The sequence below is a fragment of the Hippopotamus amphibius genome, chromosome 2 (assembly GCF_030028045.1).
Source record: "Hippopotamus amphibius kiboko isolate mHipAmp2 chromosome 2, mHipAmp2.hap2, whole genome shotgun sequence".
Lineage (NCBI taxonomy): Eukaryota > Metazoa > Chordata > Mammalia > Artiodactyla > Hippopotamidae > Hippopotamus > Hippopotamus amphibius.
The window spans coordinates 20,066,956-20,093,938 of NC_080187.1; the positions used below are offsets into that span (position 1 = coordinate 20,066,956).

The 26,983-nt window shown below is 44.6% G+C and overlaps 1 protein-coding gene and 1 long non-coding RNA gene across 2 annotated transcripts in view; one reads left to right on the plus strand and one right to left on the minus strand.

The window, feature by feature from the left end:
* Positions 1 to 250: 250 nt before the first annotated feature.
* Positions 251 to 25,575, plus strand: TNFSF8 (TNF superfamily member 8). Its single transcript, XM_057725245.1, has 4 exons — positions 251 to 734; positions 10,649 to 10,691; positions 23,252 to 23,323; positions 24,779 to 25,575. The coding sequence occupies exons 1-4, from the start codon at positions 540 to 542 to the stop codon at positions 25,171 to 25,173; spliced, it is 705 nt and encodes a 234-aa protein (XP_057581228.1). The 5' UTR covers positions 251 to 539; the 3' UTR covers positions 25,174 to 25,575.
* The window catches only part of LOC130846791 (uncharacterized), an 84,487-nt gene continuing 82,645 nt past the window's right edge, over positions 25,142 to 26,983 (minus strand). Inside the window, exon 3 of the long non-coding RNA XR_009051631.1 lies at positions 25,142 to 25,239. This is a non-coding gene — a long non-coding RNA (uncharacterized LOC130846791). The remainder of the gene's footprint in view (positions 25,240 to 26,983) is intronic.

Sequence of the window (26,983 nt, forward strand, 5' to 3'; positions counted from 1 at the left end):
TCTGGTAGCATTTCCAGGTTTCAGCAGAAGCCAATATTATCAACCCTCTTGAGTCATTCTACCACAGTCCAAGGAATCCAGCCTCCCCAAGGCCCAGCAAAGAGACATTTTTCTAATGAGGACTTCTGAGCCCCGGGCCTCAGTAAAGAGAACGTGCAGCTTCTCAAGCCGGAAGGCGTTTTGTGGCTGAGTCTGATCAAAACAGAAGTTGCTCTGTGCACACACACACACACCCCAGAGTAGGGAAACCGTCATTTTCCTACTCACCCTCTGACATCAACCACCTTCTCTATAGCTACAGTTTCTCTTCACTCAAATTAATCCCTGGCGATGAAAAATGAGCCTCTCCCCCACCCTTGCTGCTGCCTTTCGCCTCACACCCCCAGAGAAGAGTTTCTTCGCGAGGCAGCTGATGAAGGTTTTTTTCCAAGTCACATGATCCAGGATGCAGGGGGAGAATCCTTCTTGGAAGAGAGATGGGCCCAGAACCGAATCAGATGAGGAGAGATAAGGTGTGATGTGGGGAAGACTATATAAGAATGGACCCAAGGCTTCAACAAGCACTCAACCCACTGGCCCCTTCTCGAGACACAGCCATGCATGTGCCCGCAGGCTCCGTCACCAGCCACTTGGGAACCACTAGCCGCGGTTATTTCTATTTCACCACAGCCTCGCTGGCTCTGTGTCTCGTCTTTGCTGTGGCAACCATTATGGTGTTGGTGGTTCAGAAGACGGTAAGTGGACTTCTCTTCTTTGCCTTTCCTTTCCGATTTATGTTCTGTTTTCTCCACAGAGAGAGACTTGGGAATAAACTTTAAAAAGAACCTAAAGCATGCAGACAAAGGGAACAAAGGGACGGGAAATTGACCCTCTCAAATAATTTGGCTTTTTGGGAGAAAATTTTGTTGAGACATCATCTCCAAACTTTTCAGACTCACGTGAGCCAAAAGAAGGGAGAGGAGCTATTAGCCTTAAGAAATTAATATTTAAATGTTGCTGAGCCAGAGACTCGAATCAAGAAGGAAAGGATAAGGTAACTTACTAACACATTTGTACAACTTGGTATCTATCATGTCTTCATGCCTTCAGACCAGATTCCAAGATTCTATATTCTCAGTCCAAATGTTCCTAGGACTTCGGATGCCTCCTCCAATGCTAAGAGCTATTTTTTAACCAGAAGCTAAGTTTCAGAGGCTAAAGTCTATAAGGGAAGGAGGTAAGAGAGAAGACCAGGGCTCCTTAGTGCTTGGGCATTTCAGCATTAAAGCTCACAAGACAAACTGAACTCTTCCTCCTGAGTCACAGCTTTGAAGAGCTTAGCATGTCACAAAAACACAGAGCATAGAGGCAGAACCTAGAAATGTTTTTCACACTTGTTCCTCTGAGACTGCTCAGAATTCTAAAACTACAAGCAATTATGGGTACACATTGTGGAGTCAAACAGTCTCAGGAAATTTACCTTTTTTGAAGTAAATGGTAAGATTTATTATGAAAACAGAAGAGATGAAGGAGGAAGCTTCTTCATATTTTAGGAAATTGGTGGTTTCAGAGAATCTACCAGTGTGTATTTTATAGAAAATACTGTACTGGTAATATGTATTGCACACAAATTTTTAATGAAGTAATTTTGATAGTTTAAGGACTGTACCTCCCACCACCACCCTGCCAAAGTAAGTATATTTCTATTTATTCCTTCAAAGCTCCCATTTTTCACATTATTATAATCCTGCAGAATTTATTCTAGTTTCCTTCAGTTGTCTTAGGTTGAATGGTCTTTAACTTATTGATTGCTAAAAAGAACCAGGCTTTAAAAGAATTTGGTATCTGTTTGTCAAGTGTCATCAAGCTTTGAAATTTAAATGAAGCTATGAGGCTCATATCTCCATAAAAGTGAGAGAAAATGGAATTGCTAGCATTTGAGATTTAGATTGTAGAAAGTCATCATTTAATAGGCTCATCTACATAACCTGAAATAACCTGAAAACTAGGAATAACCTGAAAACATTCTAGGTCACTTTTTTTTCTGTAGAGGCTCTATAATTTCTATAATTCTAACCTGAAATCAACCAGAGGTGTATCATTTTATAGCAACAGCCAAAGCAAAGAAATTAAAGTGGTCTTTGAAAAGTTCTGTAGTTAAAAGCTGCAGCTAGAATTGCTCAGGGGGCGGGGGGGAAGAAGGAAGGAAGGAAGGAAGGAAGATAGAAAGAAAGAAAAAGAAAGAGAAAGAAAGAAAGAAAGAAAGGGAAAGAAAGGAGAGAAAGAAAGAAAGAAAAGAAAGAAAGAAAGAAAGAAAGAAAGAAAGAAAGAAAGAAAGAAAGAAAGAAAGAAAGAGAAAGAAAGAGAAAGAAAGAAAGAAAGAAAGAAAGAAAGAAAGAGAAAGAAAGAAAGAAAGAAAAGAAAGAAAGAAAGAAAGAAAGAAAGGAAAGAAAGAAAGAAAGGAAGGAGAGAAAGGAAGAAAGAGAGGAAGAAAGAGATGAAGAAAGAAAGAGGGAGAGATGATGGGGGTATAAGGTGTGGTGGTGACATATAAAGCTGGAGAGAACTCCAGAATGGTCCTTATCCAAATCCCAGTTTTGGTTGAACTGATTCTTTCCACGAAGGAACTGGAGTGGATCTTTCAGCCTCATTTTTGTAAATGTGGAAAATGAGGAACAGAAAGAGGACAGGGCTTGACCTAAGTCATCCTGAGAAAGTGGTAGAGTCAAGACTGCTTGACTATTTCATGAGGACACCATTCCCTTTGACAATACAGCCAGCCACAGAAGCACTAAGAAACTCTGCTCCTGCTCTTCCCTTGGGGACTTTATCTTCTTGGCATCCATTTCCTTAACTTACCCTCACGCTGAGATATGAAAAGATTCACTTCACAATCTGATTGTAGAGTTTGGTGTACTGTGATTTCTTAGTCTGAGAAATATGTCACTTGCTTAAAAGCATTGTGATATTAAAAGTTAGATGTTTACCACATACCATTTCCAATAATTTGTTCAGATATTAACTGTTAGAAGAGCTAAGAATAGAGAGTTATCCCTTTGAGCCTGAGTTATCAGGAAAGGCTTCCTACAGGAAGAGGAAATGCAGGCTGGCTTTAGGACAGGTACAACTTGGACAAATGAAGAGACTCTAACATGACTTCTGATAAAGAAATCAATGGGAGATATCCAAGGACCTTAAACTCATATCCCAATTATTAAAAATGGAATGGATTGGTGGCCACATAGCACTCTATTGGGAGGGTGGATGGGGGCAGGTGTGAGAACCATGAGACTGGTTCTGTTGGCCTAAGAAGTCACAGTTCTAAATAAAAAGCCACACGCACAGACAAAATTTAAAACAAGGTTAACTCATAATATATAATAAGTGATGGAAGGTAGGCGCATAGGGCTACCATGAGACCGCAGGTTAAGGAGACAGAACATTTTCCCAGTCAAATCTAAGAAAAACTTCACAGGAGATTGAAATTTCAGTTTGGCTTGAGAAATACGCACGATTTCAAATAGGTGAAGGGAGATGAGAGGAGAGAGCATTCCCGGCCAATGGAACAGCGTGAGAAAAGTGATGGAGAAGAGAAGGGAAGGGCATGTAGAAAAATCAGCAAAGATCACCTTGGGATTTGGCTTGAAGACCAAATAACTCCAAGGTTGAATTCCTTGGGAGAGGCAAAGAAAGAACTCAGGTTTCAACCTCAAGTAATTATTGAGCATCTACTGTGTGCGGGACCTTGTTCTAAGTAATGGGTATAGAGCCTTGATTAAAGCCAACAAAATCCCTGCTTTCATGTTACTTATGGAAATTATTGCCTGCTGATGTCTTAAGTCTCTGTGGTGGCTGTATTTTATTTATCTTTAAACCATTGTATTCATTTAAAATATACTCGCATGGCTTAAGAAAAGTAAATAGTAAACTAGGGAAAAGAAAGAAAGGTAGAACTATCTCACATTCTCCCCACCCAGCCACCAATCCCTCTCCCCTGAGATAATGACCATTAGCAGATTCTTCCGTGTCCTTCCAAAAATCTATGCTGCTACATAGATTTCTTGTAAAAGAAATGTCATTATGGTAAACTCATAAATTTGCACCTTGCTTTATTGACTTGACAGTGTATCTTGGAGATCCTTCCATGCCAATACATGGAAGTCCATCTCATTCTTTTGAAGAGTCACATAGTATTTTATAGTACTTCATATTTCATCTGTGCCTAGTGAAGGACACTTAGGTTTTCCTCTAGAAATTTTGCCCACTGTGCATGTCTGCAAGTATATCTGTGGCATAAATTCCTAGTGGTGGGAATATGTGTATTTTTCACTTTTATAAATAATGTAAGTCAGCTTCCAAAGAGATTGTACCAATATACTACTCTTGAGGAAGTAAAAGTCCTACCAACAAAGAGACAGATCTTCATGGGAAAGAAAGAAAATTGATTTCTTATTGAGTAACCACAATAGAATACATGCATATGTGTCAGGATGAAATTTCACATAATTTATACAGCAAAGAAAGAAAAACAACAATAAAAAAAGAAAAACAAAAAAGAAAAGCAATAAAATTTCTCATATATAGATTATATATGGGTTATATACAGGTTATAACAGAAGTGTTTATATATATATATATATATATATATATATATATATATATAACCCATATATAATCTATATAACACCAGAAGTGTTTACAGTTCAAGTGGCTCTGAGGTGTTCAATCTTAGAGACATCTCTGTTACAGACCAGGAGCCTGGACTTAACCAGCCCCTAGAGAAGTCCATTTACAGTCCACAAGGTTAGAGCAAGTGCTCATTATGTCTTCTAGAAAGAAGAGAAAGACACTGCCTTCGTTCCCTGTATAAGCAAAGAAAACCCCTTAAAAAAAAAAATTTATCCTTGCAATATCATTCTACCTTCCCACCAAGAGTAGAGTTTAGGGGTAGTGGTAGGTGGTGGTGGTGGTAAGGTTTTTGGGTTTGCTTTTCAGCCCAGATAAAACACAGGGGTGAATAGACATGCCCTGTGATACTACTCTCTACCCAAATTACTCTCTCCAATGCAATGTGAGGGGAGGACCCAAGTGGATAGGGCAGGACCCCTTTTTTCTGAGAATCTCTAAGTTGGAGAAATGAAGACCAAACACTCAAGAGCTTGAATTTGGGGCAGAATGGCACTGAATGACACAGACCATAGAGAAGGAAGACAACTGTTGCTTGGGATGAGGGAGGGCTTTGCAGAATAGCTTAGAAGGGAAGCTGAGCCTTCTCCAAGAATTAGAAGGGTCATGTCTCTTGCGCAAAGTTTTATTTGGAAAAACTTTAAACCTACAGAAAAATAGAATGGGTCAACACCCATATAACCTTTCATCTAAATTCATTAAGTGTTAATATTTTGCCACATTTCTGCTCTTTCTATATATACGAAAGTAAGTTTCAGACAGCGTGACCTTTCACCCGCACTGACATATTTCAGCACCTGTTTCCTACTTACTGCAGTACCATTATCATAGCCAAAAGAGTTAATGCTGATTTGGTAATATTACCTTACAATAATATATTCCATATTTTAATTTCCTCCACTTGTTCAAAAACGTCTTCTACAGTTTTGTTTGTAGATCCAGAATCCACTCTCAGGTCACACACACATTTGGTTTCATCTGTTCTAATCTGGAATGTTACTATTTAAAAGGCAGTCCTGGGAGCTTGTTAGAAATGCAGCACCTCAAGCCCCATTCTAGACCTATTGAATCAAAATCTGCATTTTAATAAAGTCCCTGGTGATCTATACACACATTAAAGTTTGAGAAGCAAGGATCTAACAATCTCTTCTGCTCTTTGTTGTTTTTCACGACATTGACATTTTCAAAGGGTCCAGGCCAGTTCTGTTGTAGAATAGTTTACGTTTTGGAACTGTCTTAGTGTTTACTCGTGGTTATATTCAGATGAAACATTTTTGACAAGACTAGTACACAGGAAATGTTATTTACCTCGTATTGCAGCAGGGCTAGAGGCATATGTCAGGTTGCCCTGTTACTGGAGATAATGTTTAGTCACTTGATTCAGGTGGTGACCACTGGCTATCTGTTTAGTAAAACACTCTGTTCTTTCTTATTAATAAGTAATCTATGGGGTAATACTTTGAACACATTGAAATATCCTTCACTCCACGGTTCTGGCATTCTTTGGTGATGACCCACACCTGAATCAGCAAATGCACTGAGGGTTGAAGAATTGATGATCTGCTAATTCCATCATGCCTTCTGACTTTATTAGCTGGCATTCTTCAGTGGAGAAGAGCTCTCCATTGGAAGGATGGTGGCAGGTGGAGATGGTGCCAGGCACTCCAGGTGAGGCAAGAGTGAGGAGAGCACAGCCTGGGAGAAGGCAAGCCCAGGTGTGAGGACAGGAGTTGCAGGGCCAGAACAGAGGTCAGTCCAGACTGCACAGGGGAGCAGCAGGACTTAGAGCTAGGTGGCAAGAAGCATTGATAGAGGAAGAAGAGAGGATAGGAAGCCACCTCATCAGCAGACTAGGAAGATTTCCTAAACTCATACATGGGCTAAGGTCCACACTCAACCCCCAGTAGCCATTCCCCATTCCTTGGGGAAGGAAGACCTCAGTGTTCTGATTGCCTGTCCAGTAATGTCTTTAAGCCTTTGTTATTCAAAGTGTGGTCCCTGGCCCAGCAGCACTGGTATCATCTGGAAACTCATTAGAAATGCAAAACCTGAGGGGCCATCCCAGACCTACAGAATCAGAATAAGCATTTTAACAAGATCCCCAGTGTGAGAAGCACTGCTTTAAGCCACTGTATTCCAGTGACCACTTTCACGCACATAACCAAAACAAAGGCTGCTGAGGAAATTTTTCTATGACCTCCATACACTTTCTCACAGAGTCTCAGAATTTCCTGCCCCAGCTTCATCCTGCCCTCCCCTAGAGAGGCAACGTGGCTTGGCATTGAAGAGCATTGCCTTCCAAGTCAGCACGCCTGAGTTGGAATCCTTTCCTTGCTAGTCACCCTCTATGGGACCTTCTATAATCACGAAGCCGCTTCTCTAAGTCTTAGTCAATCACTAACTCTTGGGGTAAAGATTAAACAAGATAATGCATGTAAAGTATTTAGCCCCTGAGGATTAAGCACCCTCATTACGTGCTTAATCACATTTACTCTAACACGAGAGGCATTCCTGGCAAAGGTTTCCATGGCCCACCTTACAAGATGTGAGGCCACCTGGCATACGCCAAACATTAGTTGCCCTTGGCCATTTTCAATCAGAGAGGGCATCGCTTGTCAAAGTGAAATTTGCGAGCTGATTCCCCTGCACAGCGTTGCTCCGTGAAAAGAAATAAGCCTTTCAAGGTATTGAGTCAAATTAAGCACCTCATCAGGATTAAGAGGGTAACCAAAATAGCCACCGTTTTCAAGTACTTGCAAACACTTTATGCATGGTTCTTAGTACGTCCACAACAACCCACTGGAGGGAAGGATTATAAACCCTGTAATCACTGTGACTAAAGGAAATGGGAAAACAGAGTCTTAGATTGGAACAGGCCATTTCACCTGGAAACAAACAGGTTAAATGTGACAGTTCCTTCCTCCATACACAGAAACATTGTTGAGGATAGCATTAGACACCCAGAGTCCGGAAAAAAAAAAAAGAGAGGAGAGAGAGAGAAGTACGGTTAAGGAAGTGTAGCTGGTTGGTAACTATGGAGATGAAGTTTCCTGAGCTACTCAGGGGAGCTGAGAATGACAACTTGAGAGGGTCCGTTTGCTTGTGTCTGTCTAGCCTCCGTACTATTTACCTCAAAGGCAAGTGGCTAAGCAAGGTAGTTCACATTTCCCCAGCCAAGAGCCAGATCCCCAGGCTACGTTTGGGAAAGAATTCTAAGACTGAGAGGTACTTTACTAAAGAGGAATAGATAGATGCACGGTACTTAGCATGGTGCCTAGGGCATAAAGAGTCCTCAGCAAAATTTAAGTGATCACCTCTTTACACCCTACTTCTCCACCTCCAAATGCAAAGACTACTAACAGGCGAGGGCGGGGGTGGGGGGGGTGGGGGGGGTGTAGTGGCGGGGAGGCCAAGAATGAACTTTTCTATCCTTGGCTTCTGAAGACAGCATCTCTCCTGGGGCGCAGAAAGATCACTGGAGAATTTCAATCTAGGATCTGCCACTGGCTCATGACTGTCTCAGTCTCCTAACAAAAATTAGCTTGATGGACTAAAGGACATCCAGGTTGCCCTCTGGCCCTGATTCTCTGATCTTGTCTACTGTGAGTAGCCAAGGGAATCTATGGAGACCTGTCCTCATCTCAGGAGCTCTTCAAGCTAGGAACAATCACACTGCTGTCTTGGATGCCATGGGTTCTGGGTGAAGGTTTAAGCAACAGGATTCTTTACGGTACTGTGATGCTTTGTTTTTGACATCCTCCAGTCTGAAGCTAGAAAACCAGAAAGCCCTCAAATGACAGAGACCACCCTACCCCCATCCCCCATGTAAATCAGATCGCCGCTCAGACATTATCTCTTACAGCCTTGCTGCTACTCAAATTGTGTTCTGTGGGCCAGGAGCACTGGCATCACCCGAGAGCAGGTCAGAAATAGACTCTTGGGATCCACCCACACCTGCTGAATCAGAATTTGCATTTTAACAAGCTCCCCAAGTGATTCGTACACATGTTAAAGTTCAAGAAGTGTTATCCTGATGCACTCTCCCTCTCTCCCTCATGGCTCTTGCCACAACTTGCAATTCTAACTATATATTTAAGTGACTGCTTTAACGATTCAGCCATAAAATCTACAGGATGTCTTCCAATGACTAACTTAGAGCCTGGCACACACCATACCTTCAACATGTGCTAAAGGTATGATTTTCTGCTATTTGCCCACCGCTGGGGGCCGCTGGGATGCTCCAGGGGGCTGCTGCTCTGGCATTCTCTCACTGTCCCTGGAAATGTTCCTGGGCCGATGAATTTGACGGCCTTAGCACCACATTTAAACGCAGATGTTTTCCTTCAAGTGTTTTCACATCACACTAATCGACAGACATGCTTGGCAGTAAACTAGGTGTTTGTTACATTATGAAGTGCTGTTTGTTGTCTCACAGAGGCAACCGGGAGGGGAAATTTGTGACATCAGGTTTTCCTTTGAATGGCATGCGTAACTGAGAGACCACAAATGCAGAGCATTGTTAATTAGGTTAAGAGCTTTTGACTAAAGCAATAAAATTATGGCCTATTGGAGCAAAGAGGGAAGGACCTTCCAAGCCAAGTTCACTTCTCCCCAGATAAGGTGAAGCCCCTAGATTTATACCGACTTCCATCTCCAGGTCAGTGCTCTGCCCGGGCTTTGTCTTAGGAGACTGCATCGACTCACTATCACACACTTAGGCTGGAGAAGAAAGTCACTGATGAGAAGAGCTGTCAGTGGAAGGCAAAGGACACAGCCCTTAGAGCAATGGTAGAATAAAGAGGGAACTCCAGATGGTCCTAGGTGTCCATACACAACACCAAGAAAATAAGACATGGGCAGCTGCTAACTTCTTGCTCCATTAGAGGCTGGGAAGTGGTTTTCATCCATATACATGCTCACATTCCTCTAGGTCTTTATTAATATTTCAGTCCAATGCACTATAGGAGATCCTGACTTGGATAGGTTAAATGATAAAGACACTTCATTCCTTATTGGCAGGACAACTGTGGGGTGTCTCTGTGGCTGAGGTGGGCAGAAGCAGGAGGGAGACCCGGGGGAGAAGCTAATTTCTGAAGAATTTATTAGGGGTGAAGAGCTGAGCGCATCTGCTTCTGTTGCTTACTCATTCAGAGCACCTGAGCAAGACCTCCTTTCATCCCCTCCACTCCCCAGCCCGGGAGAAGACAATCTGCTATCAGACTGTCTGCTATCAACCTCTTACTTAACTATGTAAATATTTATGTATATATTTATGTTCATTATAGAATAAATAATATAAAGCATAATGTGAGTATTAAAATAAATAATTATGCTTATTTATGTTATATATTTATAAGTATTTAGCTATTATAGTCAAATATAAACGTAATAAATCCGTGACGGCAGGGACCCAATTTAATTATTTATGGTATCTTCACAATGCTTGACAAGTAATCATTCTCTTAATTCAGAATTTCCAACCACAGGAGAAATAGAAATGTACCTTCCCAGGTATGTTTACAACACACTTTCACTGTTTGCTGAATCAAACATAGAAAAAAACCCCACATATATTTATATACTTCACTTGTTTGCTTTTACGTTAACCAAAGTAGGAAAAAAATGACACACGGGCTGGTGAAAAGAAAAAGCACTGGACTGAAAGTTAAGAGTTGCAGATTCTGTTCCCTGACCTGCCGTAAACTTTCTACCTCTCGGTCCCCAGTTCTTCACCTGTGAAATGGGGATAGTAATCCTCCAACTGTGCTTCTGATAAGCACATTGTAAAGCAAATGGATGAGAAAGCCTACTGTAAACTAAGTCAGTGAATTAATCTTTTTAAAATCTAAGAGTCGGATGGAACGTGAATGCTAAATTGCGCAATACTTTGAGGACAATCAAAATGGAAAAGAAAAAGACTGGCTGTTTCAATCTGATGACATCCTCACGCTGCTTTTTTTTTCCCCTCTTTCTTCTCTTCCAGGACTCCATTCCCAACCCGCCGGGCAAATTCCACCTTAAAGGAGGTAAGACCTTGGAATTAGGAGTAAATATGCAGGGTATCATCCATATCGCGCCACGGGTGATGAACAGCCAGAAACAGCCTGACAGTGTCCAACAGAAGTGTGGGTGGAGGTGGAGGTGGGCTGTTGGGGCTGAGCGGACACGTCTCCATTCACATGAGCAGCCTCTGAGCTGCACTTGCGTCCCCGCAAGTTCTCCCCACCGGCCCTCAACTCTCCCACTAGTGAAAATTCTGCCTCTGGCATAGGCTGCCGCACGGACACAGAGAGGGACACAAAGCGGTGCTGTGTTAAAAGCTTAAAATCTGGAGTCAGGCAATGTGGGTATGAATCTTGGCTGTACACCCCACCTGAGAAACTCAGTTCCCCATCTATGAAATGGGACTAATACTACCCACCTCATGAAGGTACTGGAGAATGTGTCACATCTCTTCCAGAAATTGCTTGTCACGGTGACCAACACATAGTAATCATTAAATAACTGATAACAGACAAAATGTATAATGAAACCGAGGGCTTGTGAAACAGACCTCCCCACCCCCGATATTTCCTATCACTGAAGTCACTCGTTCATAACTGTCTCTACTGTGATATGCAGAGTTAGGTTAACACGGAAAATGAAAAACTGAAATCATCTGATGAATGTTTTCATTGCACAGAAAAGGAAAAGGAAGACCAAGTGAAAGGTCTTGTTCAGAGTCATATGGAGTCAAACCTAGAACGCAGATGTCCTCATCTCTACTCCAGTGTTCTGTCAACCTCAAAACATTAGCCCCATCTCAGTCCTGTAACCTTTAGAACCTAGATAGCAAGCACAGCTGGATAACCAGAGAGCTCAGAGAAAAAAAAGGAAAAGAGAAAGATTGGGTCATTAGAGGCACCTGGATAGAGACACCAGGGCACGCTTGAGACCGGAGGACACAAGTGTCTGGACACAGCTCCTCACACCAACAGCAATCACACTTGGAGTTTCCTTCAGGACACGCTTAGCCATGCTTCTCCTGCTATTGGTCACCCAGAGACTTAGAAAGTAAGGACAAAATCCCCTAAACGGAGCAGCATTCTGGATGTTTCAAGGCAGGCTAATAATTACAGCTTTGCCAACAATAGCTTAACTTAGGCTGGAATTACTTAGCACGTGACTTCAGTTCCCACAGTGCCTCTGCAGATAGTCACGTTAAGGTAAAAGGAGCATGGCGTAATGTGGAGGTAAGCACGCTCCTTCTGTAAAGGGCCAGGCAGTAAACACCTTAGGCTTTGCAGGCTGTAAGGTCCCTTTGACGAGTCCACTCCGCTGATGTAGTGCAGACGCAGCCACAGACTCTGTGCAAGTGAGCAGGCATGGCTGCAGGCCCACAGAACTTCATTCACAGAATGAGGTGGTGGCCTGGATCTCACCCACAGACCAGGGTTTGCTGCCCCCCATCATGGAAACAGTACCAGCTTTGGAATCAGAACATGGAGCCTTGCAACAAACCCAGCCCACTGAGTAAATGTCATTTTCCCTTCCCCGGTCCCACTCTTCCACATCCATCCAGATTTTCCAAGTTTTGACAAAAATTTCATTTTTCAAGAGGAGGTGGTTCTTTAGGGAGAACATGACCTCAATGATAAGGACAGTTTTGATCAGGCGACATGACCTCAGCCATTCTGGGTCTCAGTTTCTGTACTTCCATCGTAGGTCATCAACTACAGGGGCTCTAACCAGTGATGCCCCTTTTCCCATAGCCAACTATACTTTCCTCTAAGAGTACCTCCTTTTCTACAGTTTTTTGGTAGTAAAATGTCCTTTCTTTTACAACACGGAGCTGATGTAGATGGGAATTAAGTTGGTTTGCTTTTAGTCAGAGTTATTTTGTTTGTTTTAATGGTCACAAGGCGAAATAATAAGCTGCCTATTCTACACTGAATGTACATTTTGGAGTAATTATTTTGACCCATAAAACTCAAAGTTTTGGAAGCTGTGGATAAGATCACTTATCAGATCACGTCTTATATGGGCCATTACTGTAGATATCAGAACACAAACTAATCCAAAACCAACCACAGTTTACAATTCAATGTTTTTGCAACCGGATAAAAATTGCTAATAATTCCCACTAGGGCCATGAAACTTTCATTAAAGACCTTCCCACACCTCCCCTGGATTTATCTTAGCCTCCATCCTGTAGGCAAACAACATGGGGGTTAACAGTCCCATTTTCAGATGCTGAGCTGAGGACAAGGGAATCAAGGTGACTTGCCCAAGGTCATCTAGGGAGTGGATGGCAGAGCAGGGATCAGAATCCGGGGCTGCTCTCTAGCCCCCACGTGATGTGTTTCAGCCATAAAATGTCAGTGACCTACTCTGTGTGGTCTCTGGCCTTCTCCTGCTTTTCATGTAAGTCTTCATTTCTCTTAACTTGGAGGACTACAGACATGGTAGCAGGGGGAGGTGGAAAGAACACTACCTTGGAGCAAGGCCTGGGCTCCAGGACTGACCTTCACCCCAGCAGGCTGTATTTCGCTGGGCAAGTCTCTCCTCCTCTTTGGGTCTCATCTGTAACATAACCACAATGTACTGAATGAACTGGAAGGGTCCTTCCAACTTCGATGCTTTATGATACTCTAATCTTTCATTCAATATGTAACTAAAGAAGAAAAAACATCTAAAATGATTGTTCCTAACAATCTTGAGGTAGTCTGCAGCCTCCTCCCCCAGCAAATCCCTCTTAAACAGGCAGAAGCAGCAAACACCCTTTTGAAAAGCCATAGCAAGACCTTCCAGGCAGCGAGGCATCATCTCCCAGAAACTCCAGGGAGGAAGCCCCAGAGGGCAGCACGGGGGTTGTTACTGTGGTGGACAAGAGCAGAAGCCAGACACTTCCTAGGGAGCCCTCTGCCACCAGCTGATGGAAACTGTCCACCACCAGTAGGAAGCCAGCAGCAGCCCAGAGCCTGGAAAACAGGGCCACGTACACACACGAAAGCAACATAACACAGGATGACACTTAGCTGCAGGGAAACCACAAAAAACCAAACTTTTTTTGTAATGTAACGAAGTCTGAGTCTCAACACTAGCTTCCCAATCCTGGCCAGGAGACTTGTCACCAGCAGACTGCCACCTCACACCCACTCCATCGTGCTTAGGACTCAGCGGCCCATGCGGGAGCTCAGCCGGGATGGAGGGCAGGAAGGGGACTGGGAGGAGAATCTTTTCCCACACCCATCTCCTCTCCTCTGGCAAGTGGAGTCATGAAGGACTCCTGCACAGAGCCACTATCAGGGTGCAAAGGGACAGCAAATATGACCCTTGTCTGTGTCTGCCACATGGTCGCGCCTAAGTTCTCTGGACACAGGGTCCAGGAGGTCTGGGAGAGGGAGGTTTGTGCTGCTTCGTATCACTTCTTGTTCCGATTCTCGGTCTCCACCACATGTTGACTCTCACGTATGCTTGTGTATGGCCTTATTTGCCCTAACTCCAGAATGCAGCCCCCCATGCCCGATTTCCCCAGAGCTCCAGAAGCACCCGCATTCGTGTGCAGCAAAGCTGACAGCACGACTTAGGGCATGTGGAGAAGCTGGCGGGGCAGTGCCTTCCATCATGGAGGATGAGGCAGAACTGAGTTTCAGATCCGCCCCTTGTGCTCGTGAGGCCTCTGTGCTCCAGCCACTGGGGCCTTCTCGAGGGGCCACACTGCTCCCCAGGGTTCAGCCCGCCGCCATGCATACTAACCCAGTCTCCCTCTGACCCGTTTCCATGTTCTCCTTCTTCCCATTTTCACCACTGCTTCATTGCCCCTCGCAAACTCTGCAGAAATTCAAAATTCTACTGCCTTTATTGCAACATAATTTTGGTCACCTTGGTCTCAGCCCCAGGCCTTCCTAACATCCCAACAACCAAATATCCGTTCTTACCTGTACTGGAGGAATTCTTTAGATGCCTTGTAAATCACTTTTTCTTTTATTCGCTTACGAGGTATGTATGAGGACCTGGTGGAGTGAAAATAATAAACACTGATGGGGCATTCACCCTGTGCCAAGCACAGGCCTGAGTGCTTTGTGATTCACTCGTGCAATCTCACAATGAGCCCTGGGGATAATTATTGGCCTCTTATTAGTTATAAGTGGGGAAATTTGTAGAGCACAGAGAGGTTTACCGACTTGCCTAAGAGTGCACAGCTAGCAAGGAGTTGGGGAGACCTCAAAATCCTGGCTGACCTTCCTTGGGGCCCTTTTGCTTAACCTTCAGGACTGAATAGTCAGGTACAACATGATTCTGCTTCCTTCCAGTGCCCCTACCAGTCCTCCAAGACTAGGAATCCTCCCAGGGCTCTCTGTCACTTCCTCAGCACCTGCTCCTACAGCTGTCTGTCTCCTTGTCACTGAAGTGTGCTGTGTGTCACCGAGCTCTTAGAGAGGGCCACTAGGGCAACCACAAACGTGGGTTTGCACAAGAGGTGAGGTTGTTAGGAGCATAAACAGCCCATGGCAGGGGATCTAGAGGCCAAATCCAAGCCCCAGCCGTGCAACTGAGGAGTCACGAGACCTGGGATGCTTCCTTCCTCCCCACAGCCTGCCAGTTAGAAGAGTTCATCTTTCCTGTGAATGCCACGTGGCCCCTCACATCCCAAGGTTCCCTGGAGGCCCTGAGGAAATGGGAACAGTGGATTAGACCCCATGAAGGGGTCCTGAACCCCTCCTGTGCATTCCCCACCCTCACTTGAATTCAATCGCCAGCTGAGGATGAAGTACAAAAGGCAGAGAACTGGACTGAACTTTAGCATACCTATATTCCAGTCCTAGAACTTGAACTCCCAGGGACTGGAGTTTCCTGTTTTCAAAAATATCAGGAATGAGGGTGGCAAGCCAGCTGACCTTAACTGGCATGGATTTTTCTTTGAATATAACATTCCAGGAATCAAATAAATATCTTAGGATTCTTTGCCCATTTTACCATTCTAACAATTTAAAATTTTTGCGTGGCTCGGCAGGCTACCGTCCTCTCCACACCCCCTGCTAGAAAGAAAATGTGGGGGTTAAAAGAGATCAAGTAAGTTGGCTCTCTAATTGTAACTAGTGAACCCAACCCCAAAGAAACAATACAAGCTGCTCATGGAAGGCAGTGAAACTAAACCAAGCAGCCAGCTACTCGCCAATCCCCTGCTAGCCCTGGTGTCACATAGCTGGGATCCAGATGGTTGCAGCCCCACCAGGACGCCACACTGGCAGCAGGAGAGGCAGGTAGAGAAGCAGCAACCTCCCCCCCTAGAAAGACTGACAACAGCAGAGACCTCACTTCTATCAGATGGACTGATCTAGATTGCCCAGTCCACCAGTTGTAGTTTTTTGGGTTTTGTCTTTTGTTTTTCCACAGCAAGTGGGGATATTCCTGCTCAGGCAGGGGGTAACTGCTTTTCAGATGGTCACAGGCCTCAAAGAGCTTACTGGCCTCCATTTACTTGAAACCCGTTCACTCAAAGCTCACTCTTAAGCTGTCTTTTTCTTTTCTTTTTTCTTTTCTTTTCTTTTTTTTTTTTTGGCCGCACCATGTAGCATGTAGCATCTTAGTTCCCTGACCAGGGATGGAAACTGTGTCTCCTGCAGTTGGAAGCACTGAGTCTTAGCCACTGGACCACCAGGGAATTCCCAAACTGTCTTTTCTTAAGGCAGAGCTAACAGAAATCAGGTGTCTCTTTACAAGAAATCAACTACAAAATGGGCCACACAGAATAAGGTATAACAGGGTCCTAAAGAGGCCATCCAGAGTGCTAAAGCCATCTATACCTAATCTCCGCCCCTGTCACCAGGAGGAGAGAGGAGATGCAAGGGAGGCGAGGGGAGGGAGGAAAAGATGGGAAGCGAGGGGAGACAGGTGGAGAAAAGGGGGGAAAAGAAAAAAAATCCAGATCATCGAAGAATATATTAAAATTTATACTTGAATTTAGCACATACAAATCACAAGTCTCTAAATCCAGGGAAAAAATCCCCATCTTTCAAACAGAGGTGGGGGAAGGGAAAGAGGGAGGGGAAAGTAGACCTGTTTCTCAAACTGGCTTCATTATATATTTCATTCAAGCTCTCTGGACACCACATGTGTTGGCTTAAATTTCTACAAACCCAGCAGCGCAAGCACTGAGCTGGGGGATGGAGCCAACGTTACTGAGTGCACTTGGGGCGGCGGACACCTGGCTTGTTGTTACGTATTACCTCATTTAATCCTCCCAGCAATGCTTCAAGTGAGGTTGTTATTCTCCTCACTTTGGGGAGAATTCTAAGAGGCTAATTTGTGCAAAGCCACACAACTTAGTAAGTAGCAGAGGAAAAATTTGAATCCAAGCCTCTTCGATCCCAAGACTACCTTTCTAAGTATGCTGGCATACTTCTGCATCTGGAAATAGCTAGGAGCGTTTTTTTTTAAGTTAATTAAAATGTGAGCAGATTTCACCTTGCCTTTTAAATTAGACTTTAAAGGTGCTTCTTAAATACCCCCCAATAATACCAATTCAATCTGCATTTAGTGTAAGGGAATTTTGAGAAAATAAATACCCATCAAGTCAGATAGTTTTATCTAACATACTGCAACAGGTCAGGATTGAAAAGACCACAAGAGAATTCCCTGGAGCTCCAGTGGTTAGGACTCTGTGCTTTCATTGCTGTAGGCCCCCTGGTCAATCCCAGGTCAGGGAGCTAAGATCCCAAAAGCCGTGCCATGCAGCAAAAAACAAAAAAACAAAACAAAACAAAAAAATCCTGAAAATCCTAAGCAACCTTCAAGTGAATTTTAACTTGATCTCAATTTGTATTTACTGGTGACTTGCTATATGCTTAACACTGAGCATGCAGAACGGCTACTCCCCAAATGCTGTCTGTAAATCCAGGGTCACCAAGTTGTCCTTTGTTTAACAAATAGCCCATCCTGGAGTTTCTCCATTACTAGTTGGCCTGGTGGCATCAAGGAAATGGTCCAGCTGAAGCCAGCTGAAATCACCCGTAGGTTACTTTGATTCTGAATTCGACTGATAATGGAGGGACTCTCCCCTAGATGTCACTGTTGGGACTCTCCTAGATATTCTGCCAAAGGGATGGAACTAAGAAGCCAGGACATGGTAGGTGCAGAGTCATGAGGATAATTCTCTCCTTCTTGGAAGGATTAAAATATTTTCAACAGATGGGAGGAGAATTATTCACACTTTCCTAGGAGCATCAGATGGCGTCACACGCTTATGTACGTAATTGAGAGACTCCAATCCATCAGACAACGCCATGAGCGCTGGTTTAATGAGCATTTCATCAGCCAGAGCAGTCTGCTAGGCAGCACTGCTAAGCTGTGCCGCTGTAACAACTAGGGAGAGGGGAGCGGGGAGGAAGGGGCCACCATGTGCTGGGTGTCTCCTCTAAGCCATGTGCTGTGCCAGCCATCTGACATCCATAACCTCATTGCATCTTGGCAGCATCCATACATTTGGGTTGATTGCCACCATCCCCACGTCACAGATGCAGTAACTGAGGATCAGTGAGGGGGAGTGACAGGTGTGAAGTTAAAGCCTTGGCCAGAGCCCAGGTGCTCCCTGTGAGATGCGCTGTGTCTCTTTTGCCCTGACATCATCTTGGAAGATGCCTGGCACTCAGACCATATACTTTCTGTCTGGAATGGTAGGTGTGATCTGTTTTGCCCCCTTGGGCATTGCTGCATCTCAGTGGAAGACTGAATGCCCCTGACGTGACTTGGCAGCGTTCAGCACACTGGCCTGAAGTCACCTGCTGGCATTCTCCCAGGAAGAGGGAGCCTATAAGGCTCGTCAGTGCTTGTTTTCCCAGCACCCCCAGCTGTCTCATCAGTTTCCAGTCCAGCGTGTATGGTGGCTGCAAACCCACTTCTTCCTACATTTAACCTTTCCTGCTCCATGGGAAGACTAAGAAACAGGACAGAGTCCTGGACTAGGAGTCAGGATCTCTGTCCTCTGAACCCAGCTCTGCCGCTAACCTACTGTGGGGTCTTGAACCAGACCCTCAGTCTCTCTGGGCTCAGTCTCCCCACTCATAAATCTAGGGTCTTGGTTAACTTGGCATCTAATGGTCCTTTCAGGTCTAATGTTCTGAGATCTCAAGGTGGGTTCCCATCTTCAGGTTGCCATTATTCTGACCTCTAGAACATGACCCTTTCAACCACTTTAAGCAACATGTCTCTCCCTCTCTCTGTCTTCTGTGCACTTGACCAGGAGGGTTTCATTGGCACATATTTCTCTTCAGGCTTCTAAACAAAGCCCAAGAAACTTCCATGATCCCTCTAGAGGAGGCCAAAGCTTGGGAGAACGGTTTACAACTCTTGCCCAGCTGAAGGCCTTGGTGCTCAGAAGTATTCACAGATACTTGAGTTGTCCAAAAGGTAGAATGCCCCACAGAAGCAAGGAGCCCTGGCCCTTCCTCTGTCACTGACTCATGGGGTGACCTAGGACGAGTCTGCTGGGGGCTGAAATTGGGAAACACATGCATTATGTAGTTACCAAGCCTGGACCAGGTGACTTCTCAGGGAACTGCCATTTCTATGAACCATGAAAACTGTTACAGAACCAGGCTATTCATAACTTAGATTGTTCCCAGACCTAAAATGCTCTGTTCTACTGCTGCAGGTGTCTGGAAATCTTAATGTGTGAAGACAGACTCCTAGCTGGGATAGAGCGACATGTCCCAAAAGACAGACAGTTGGAGCTGGGACTGCCTTTCTGTCCCTACAGCAGGCCTGGTGGTTACAGCTGGGTCTACACAGCCTGCTGGAATCAGCTAGAAGGGCCCTTCTAGACCATCAGACCCGCACTGCTCTTCATCTAGCTAGGGACATGACAGCCCAGAGAGGGACAATTCCTAGGTTCTAGCTCCCAGGTCATCTCCTCTGCCACGACTTGCAGATTGTTCTCACTTTCCCACCCTAGTGTTTAGTTCTTCAAACTAAACCCCTCCAGACAGCAAATTTGGTTCAGAAATAAATGAAACGGGGGTGTGTTTTGCTCCCAATGCTCCCCAAATTCAAAATTCTAGGAATACTCTAGGATTCCTGTCTCATAACAAAAGAAGAAAGCCATAGCATGGACTCGCAGGGTGATGAGGAGACTCAAACCACATGGCTGACGACCCATGCAATCTTCATCTAGGTCTTGACAAGAGCCTCACGACCCTCACATCAGTTCAGCACATCTTTGAACAGCACTAACTGGTCAAATATTGGAGCCGCCAGCACTGTGATTTACAGTGTGAGTTGTGTGTCTTTAATGAAGGTCTTCCCACTGCCTCATTTGAGAAATGGGGACAAGAAGAGTGTTCACCATTAGCTGAGGGCATCACCTCCTTGAACTTCCAAGCAGCCTTCGTGTTTGGGCCCACAGAACTGGCCCCCATCAGCTCTTGGCCCTCCTAACAGCCTTGGCAGATGCTAAAGGTCATCAGTGTGCCCTCCTCTGGACTCTTCTCCAAGTTCAGCGGCCCCATTCCACCAGCAGCTCCTCCTGTATCCTTGTTCCCCAGCCCTCCACTTAGCCAGCTCTAGCAATGTCATTCTTCAAGGGAGTTGCCTCTGTTTTCCCTTTCTCTTGACACATCTAAAAGATTCTTTAAGAAAAACTAAGGTACGCTATGGCATTTGACTTCAGGAAATGCAAATGCTTCAAAATAAGGTGTTTTTTTTCCTTCCTTGGGTTTCTCAGAATTACAACTGAGGTCAACCCAGAAAACATGCAAAGACCAAAGGGGAAAGAAAAAAAAAAGAACCTGCATGTGTGAGAGGCAAGCCCAGGCTTGTACTTCTACAGCCACCTGTTTACAGATGCTCACCTGATAGATACCACCACAAGTGATACAGTGTGAGAGGCTCTTCAGCCAAGGAGTAGAGCCTGTTCCTGGTGTGATGTGCTGGCTTCAGCCAAGGGCTTGCATCTTCACCTCCCATTGAATCTGACCTAACCTGCAGAACCGATGGGAGAATGAGGCCAAGTGTGTTTCCAGCCCGGAAGGGAAAGGCAAGCCAAGCCTCCGCATTCACCTCACTCAAGCTTTAAGAGCTTAGCTGACACGCACAGAGGGAAGTAAGAGAGACAGCCTAGATGATCCCATTCAGCAAACATTTGCAGACCACCTCCTGAGCTGGCAGTGGGGATATAGAAACAGTAGTCTCTGCCCTGAAGATTCACAGTCTAATGGACGAGGTAAATAGGCAGACAGGCAGAGGGGTCAAAGAAGGGTTCCCAGAGGAGACGACTGCCAGGCTGTGCTTTAAACAAGAAATAACTTCCCAGTGAAGAGGGGAATTCCAGGTAGGATGGAAAACCAACGTGGTGTATTTGGGGGCACCCCAAGGCCCCAGCCTCCAGCAGAACGGCCAAAATTCCACTCGGGCATCGGAGTCAGACAGCCTGGGTTTGAGTCTCCACTCTACCACTGACTAGCTGTGCAAACAAGCAATTTAACTTTTTAAAGCCTCAGTTTCCTGATGTACAAGAGAGAAGTTACTAGAGTATCTTTCTCTTGGGGTGATTATGAGAATTAAGTGAAATAATGCTTGTAACATGCTTAGCAGAGTACCAAGAAAACAGCCATTGGTCAATATGTATTAGCTATTATTATTATTATTATCACTAGCACTACTACTACTACTATTGGAACCAGAGAGGGTGAGGGAAAGCGAGGGAAGGTGAGGGACGAGACTGCAGAACTCAGTAGGGATTAGGACACAAGGGAACACGAACGCCACGTGGAGGAGCTCGGCCCCGATCCTGCAGTCACAGTAGTGTCAGAGAGGGGGTCCCAGCAAAGAAGAGATGCAGCCAGACGTGCCTCTCTGCGATTCCTTTTGACTTGACATTCCACACCCTGAAAGAGAAGGCTGGGCCAGGGGGACTCTCCACTAGGAGTCACAGCACATTTAAGAATGAACAGCCCTCGGGAGTCCCCTGGTGGCCTAGTGGTGAGGACTCTGGGCTTTCACTGCCATGGCCCAGGTTCAACCCCTGGTCAGGGAACTGAGATCCCACAAGCCACACCTCATGGCCAAAAAAAAAAAAAAAAGAAAAAGAAAAAGAATGAGCAGCCCTCATTGCCTCGTTGTTGTAAATGTGACTGTAAATACCTCCAAGAGTGTGGGCTACAGGCAGGACAAGAACGCTAGTTGGAGGATGAGTGAGAGATGGGATCAGAAGAATGGTAGCTGGCCTACCAGCCCTCCTCACCCAAGAGACCTTCAAACCAGAGCCTCTTCATGCCTTAAGGTTAGAAAAGGATGAAAACTGCCCCCTGCTTCTGCTGGGGGTGTCTCTAGCAGCGAGCTTGTTCAGACAGCAGAGGGAACTCTTCACTTAGCTTTCCTCCACTCCAAGCACCATCACCCCCACCCCCTCCACCCATCCCACTGTATGGAAGGCCAGGAGGGATTTCTCTCAGGCCTGGACAGAGAGGGCAGTGTGGAAGATTGTGAGCCCAAGAGATACTCCTCGCAGATCCAGTGAGCAAGCCTACTAGGAGCGGTCACTTCGACTGAATGGCAGATGGAATGAGCGGTCATCTCTGGTGACACCATCAAAAAATGTCAGTGTCAGGTCTTAGATCTCTCAGTTTTACAGATTAGGGAAACCAAGACCCAAAGAGAAGAAAAAATTTGTCCAGACTAAGTTGAATCCATGAGTCACTGCAGGAAACGTATAACTTGGTTCTTTGCATACAAAATAGTTACTATAATAAGAAGCTAAGCTGCCATCACCAGTGAATATATTTAAAATATTTTTATTTCTTAAATTCCACGATGACATAAACACTGTCTTTTTACCCTGCCGAAAAAGTTCCAAATAGCAGGCTTCCTGCTTAGATCTCTTTGATCCTATACCCTCATAAAATTGAGCACCAGGATGTGTTCATCTCCTCTATTTAGCAAAATGGCCTTGAGGAAGAAACCTGGTCTCTGGAATCAGATAGACCTGGGGGTGGATCTCAGGGTTTCTACTAACTTGCATGACCTTGTATCATTGACCATGTCTAGGCATCAGGATTAGCCTTGCAGAGTTACTCTGAGAATTAGATTAGCTGAACAATGTAAAAGTATCTGGTACACATTTAAAGGAAGGATGGCACTAATTATGACCAGCATTAGTGTTCTGACTACCACTGCTTGGCTGAGTGACTGATGTAGGACAATGTACTTAATGGTCCCCTCGCTTTATTCCATTTCTCAAAGGGTCTTAATAATACCTCTCTCACGCAGCCGTTGCAAAGATCAAGTGAGGTGGAATATACAAAGCGACAAGAATCGCATCTGGTACATATAGGAACTCAGGAAATATAGGAAATAAGGAAACCTATTCGTTTCCTTCCTCCAACTTCCACAGTCTTTCGTAAAAGCCCAAATGGAAGCAATCAAGTTTTTTACAAAACTCCTAAGGTACCTGATGGCAAAATGAGAAATAAACAGGTTTTCCTTTTGCCCCCAACATGGAAACAGGATAGTAACTGTCTCCAACAAAGGGTCATGGAAAAAGATCTGGTGTCTCCAGTTCCCGGAGCAGGGAATGGCATTTAATAATGTGTGGTCTCCTTATTTTTAGGGAATTGCTCAGAGGACATCACATGTATCCTGGAAAGGGCTCCATTCAAGAAGTCATGGGCCTACCTCCAAGGTCAGTAACTGAATCCAGGAACCCCAGTCATATGAGGGCCACTTCCTGTGGCCTTTCTGAGATTTCTAAGCCAGAGGTCCAAGTAGAAGCCCACAGCCAAATGTGACCTGTATGTGTGTTTTGTTTGGCATACATGATAATTTTTACAATTTGAATTTAAATGTCTTAAGGGGAGAGGAGAGAACACTACTCTCGAAAGCTACAAAGTTCCCGCTTCCTCAGCCTCATTCACTCTTTCAAGTTTGCCTCCCTGGCCTGTGGGGGCACTTGTGTCCCACCTGTCTACAGGCTGCAGGCCAAGTGTGCTTTCCCTCATGCCAGGGAAGCAGGCTCTTAATCTCTGCCTCTATCAAGTTATTCACAAGGGAACCACAAAATTGCCTTGCACCCAGATTGACAGCTTAATGACCATGTTGGCACAGGGCCTATTTGCATATTCCAGCATGCTTCAGGTAAGAGGCCCCTTATAGATGAAATAATAAGAGGCACTTACACTGGGAGAGATGAGGTACAGAGGAGACAGCCAAGATTCTCTGAAACAGCCATTCTGCTCATTTTAAAATTTCAATTTTGCAGTCAGATTAGTTCTCATTCTTCAGTTGAATTGCAACAAGGTTTAAAGGGAAGCAATTAAAATGAACATGCCAGCTTCCCAATTCTGAAAGACACTGTGACCAACCGGTGCAGATTTTCACTTGTTAAGACTCAGAGACTTGGCTTCTGACACTCACTTGTCAGCTTAGAGGGTCTGCTAATTCTCTGCTTTTCTATAAATCCCATCTGGGAAGAGTCCCTTAATGTGCACTTGAGAGGGGTACGCAATTATGTCTGGCTGCCCTTTAAAAAGAGGAAGACATTTAAAAATTCAGACAATGAATAGCTAAGGGACGCATCCTAATGTGAAAGTTAACAGACTGAGATTCTCCTGGACCTCTTGATGCCTAAATTGGTTACTAATTGAACAAAACTGGATGTTTATTTTCTCTGATACTTTGTGCAATGCCTACCAAATAGCAGTCCCCCCATTGATCAAATGCTCATTGATTGATGGAATAAATGTCCATGATAGTCCAGAATTTATGGGGATTACAGTCCAAGAGCGCACAGTCTGAAAAGGGAAAAATAATGATTATAATAATTATAATAATAACAGACTGATATAACGATTAAGTGGAAAACAGTTCCACAGGCGGTAAAGGTATTAGACCTTTATGGAAATGATCCTCCAGCTTTATGCATTAGAGAAAAGGCAGGGGGTGGTTTTGTACCCATGCCTTGAATACTCACAGTGCCTAGGAGTAACATGGAAGATATTCCAGATGGTTGAAGCAGCGGGCAATATTATAGAAAACACAGGACTTGAATGGGGAACCTTGAATAAAGACTTCAAATTTTTCAACCTGCATCTGAAATTTGCCTAATAATTCTGAGGTTCTTTTGTCTTTCTCTTTCCAGTGTCAAAGCATATAAACAAAACCAAGTTGTCTTGGAACAAAGATGGCATTATCCACGGCGTCAGATATCAGGATGGGAATCTGGTGATCCAGTTCCCAGGTTGGTACTTCATCATTTGCCAACTGCAGTTTCTCGTGAAATGCCCAGAACATTCGGTCGACCTGAAGTTGGAGCTTCTCATCAACAAAGATGTCAAAAAACAGACACTGGTGACAGTGTGTGAGTCCGGAGTGCAAACCAAAAACATATACCAGAATCTCTCTCAGTTCTTACTGGAGCACCTCCAGGTCAACACCACCATCTCAGTCAAGGTGGATAAATTCCAGTATGTGGATACAAACACCTTTCCTCTTGAGAATGTGTTGTCCATCTTCTTATACAGTAGTTCAGACTGAAGCATCTCTGCTGGTCTTCAGGAAGAAAGCAACTCTCTATCACACAGCACTTCATCCTTCCAGACACTTGGGGAAAAAAGAAAACTTTAGGCCAAGACTGAAACCACAAAGGGAATTAAATAGTACTCTTCTCCTTCTGTCTCCTGGGAAGATACAACTCTGGGTTAAAAAGAGAGTTTTGAGTGAAGTATCTTCCAGATAGAAGGCAGGGAGGCAATGTGGTGTGGTGGACAGAGCCACACATGGAAACCAGAAGGGATGGGTTTAGGCCCAGCCCAATCACTAACTCACTGTATGACCTGAGCTATTCCTTTCCCATCCCTGGAACTCAGATTCCACATACGAAAAATCAAGGGGCTGAGTCTGAATCTCTCCAAAGTCTCTTCCATCTCAGAAGACCAGTTTCCCTCATCACAGACCTGCGAACTAAGATGTTCCCGAAGCCCCCAACCAAAGGAAAAGCCCCCACGTTGGCATAAAACCAACGATACTAGTAGGATCTGGCTGCATGTCACCTTGGCAGAGTCAGGATTTGGGGACAAGGTTCAGGGCACCTTGACAAATGGTGTGAATGGTAGGATCTAAAATGTGTAAAACTGACCGTCCTGAATCTAATACCTTCTGGGTATTTGGAAGACCACCTGACCAGGTTTGACTCCACTGGAGTTAAGATGGACAATAAGTCAACAACAGACAGCTCTGGTTTCCTGTGAGGAAAGTGCCGTGAATTCGGCCAGCACTCCGTCAAGGTGATCAGTCATTTGGTCAGAGAAGAGCTGCTGTCATCTCCCACCTGGACTTTCCCTGCTTCAAATACCTCTCGGGAAACCATTTCTGTGCAGGGGTTTTAAGGCCCCACGCCACTGCTGATAGACAGTGATGACCCTGGAAACGGTGAGAAGGACTTCTGAGCCACGGCCACCTCCTCTCCTGACTTAGGTAGTCATGACATTTCACCTATTTACCTTTAATAGGTTTACATTTGTCCGTTTTCAAAGGAGCACCTTGTTTGTTTGAGAGAAGAACCACTGACTTGAAATATAAGCCTGTGAGGTTGGGATTCAGAAGGGAAAGTGACCCTTAACTGCCATGCAAAAGAATGGAGCAAAATTTGCATTTTTCTCAATTAGTGGGAGAGAAAAAGGAGTGGGAACTCAGGAAAATTTGTCAGAGAAAGAGTAGAAATGATTTAAACGAAGAAGAAAAAAAGAAAAAGGACAAAGGTGGTGGTACAGATGAGAGGGACTTGGGAGAACAAAAATGGCTAAGGGAAGATTTAAGTAATTTGCTGAGCAGGGTTACCTGCTCCTAAGTCTCCACTATGAGATAGTAAAGTCTACATTTCTCTTTAACACTTCCTGTGAGTAGATTCTTTGGGAGGAGCAGACATTGGAAGAAGTGTTGAATTCAGCTGGCCAAGTGGTATGTGCTAAAAAACAAAGACAGGTTTTGAGCACCCAAAGCCACAGAATAAGGGGGCACTTGGCATGTATACCCTAACTCTATAGGACCAAGGAAGCCTCCTTAAACCAGCTCATGCCCTCTTGAGAAGGTAGCTGCAACCTAAGCATGTGTAAACTAAGCACACTGTCTACCATCTCATATTCTAACTTGAGAAAGTTTCCATTTTCGTTTTTCACCAACCCTCCTCTGAGCAGAGGTACCTGACTTTCACCTCATGAGGGGTTCCTAATCTCAGTTTCTGTCAAGCAACACCCTGAAAGCCAACATCTGAAGACACAAGGGGGCACGGAATGTAAAAGAATACAGTAGCAAGACAAAAAAGTATGAGAATAACCATTAATAACCC

What these genes read in the sequence shown, in the direction of transcription:
- TNFSF8 (XM_057725245.1), top strand. Translation starts at nt 540, where the DNA reads ATGGACCCAAGGCTTCAACAAGCACTCAACCCACTGGCCCCTTCTCGA. An exon ending in CAAATTCCACCTTAAAGGAG is followed by an intron (nt 10,692 to 23,251) that starts GTAAGACCTTGG and finishes CCTTATTTTTAG; the next exon opens with GGAATTGCTCAGAGGACATC. An exon ending in GTCATGGGCCTACCTCCAAG is followed by an intron (nt 23,324 to 24,778) that starts GTCAGTAACTGA and finishes TTCTCTTTCCAG; the next exon opens with TGTCAAAGCATATAAACAAA.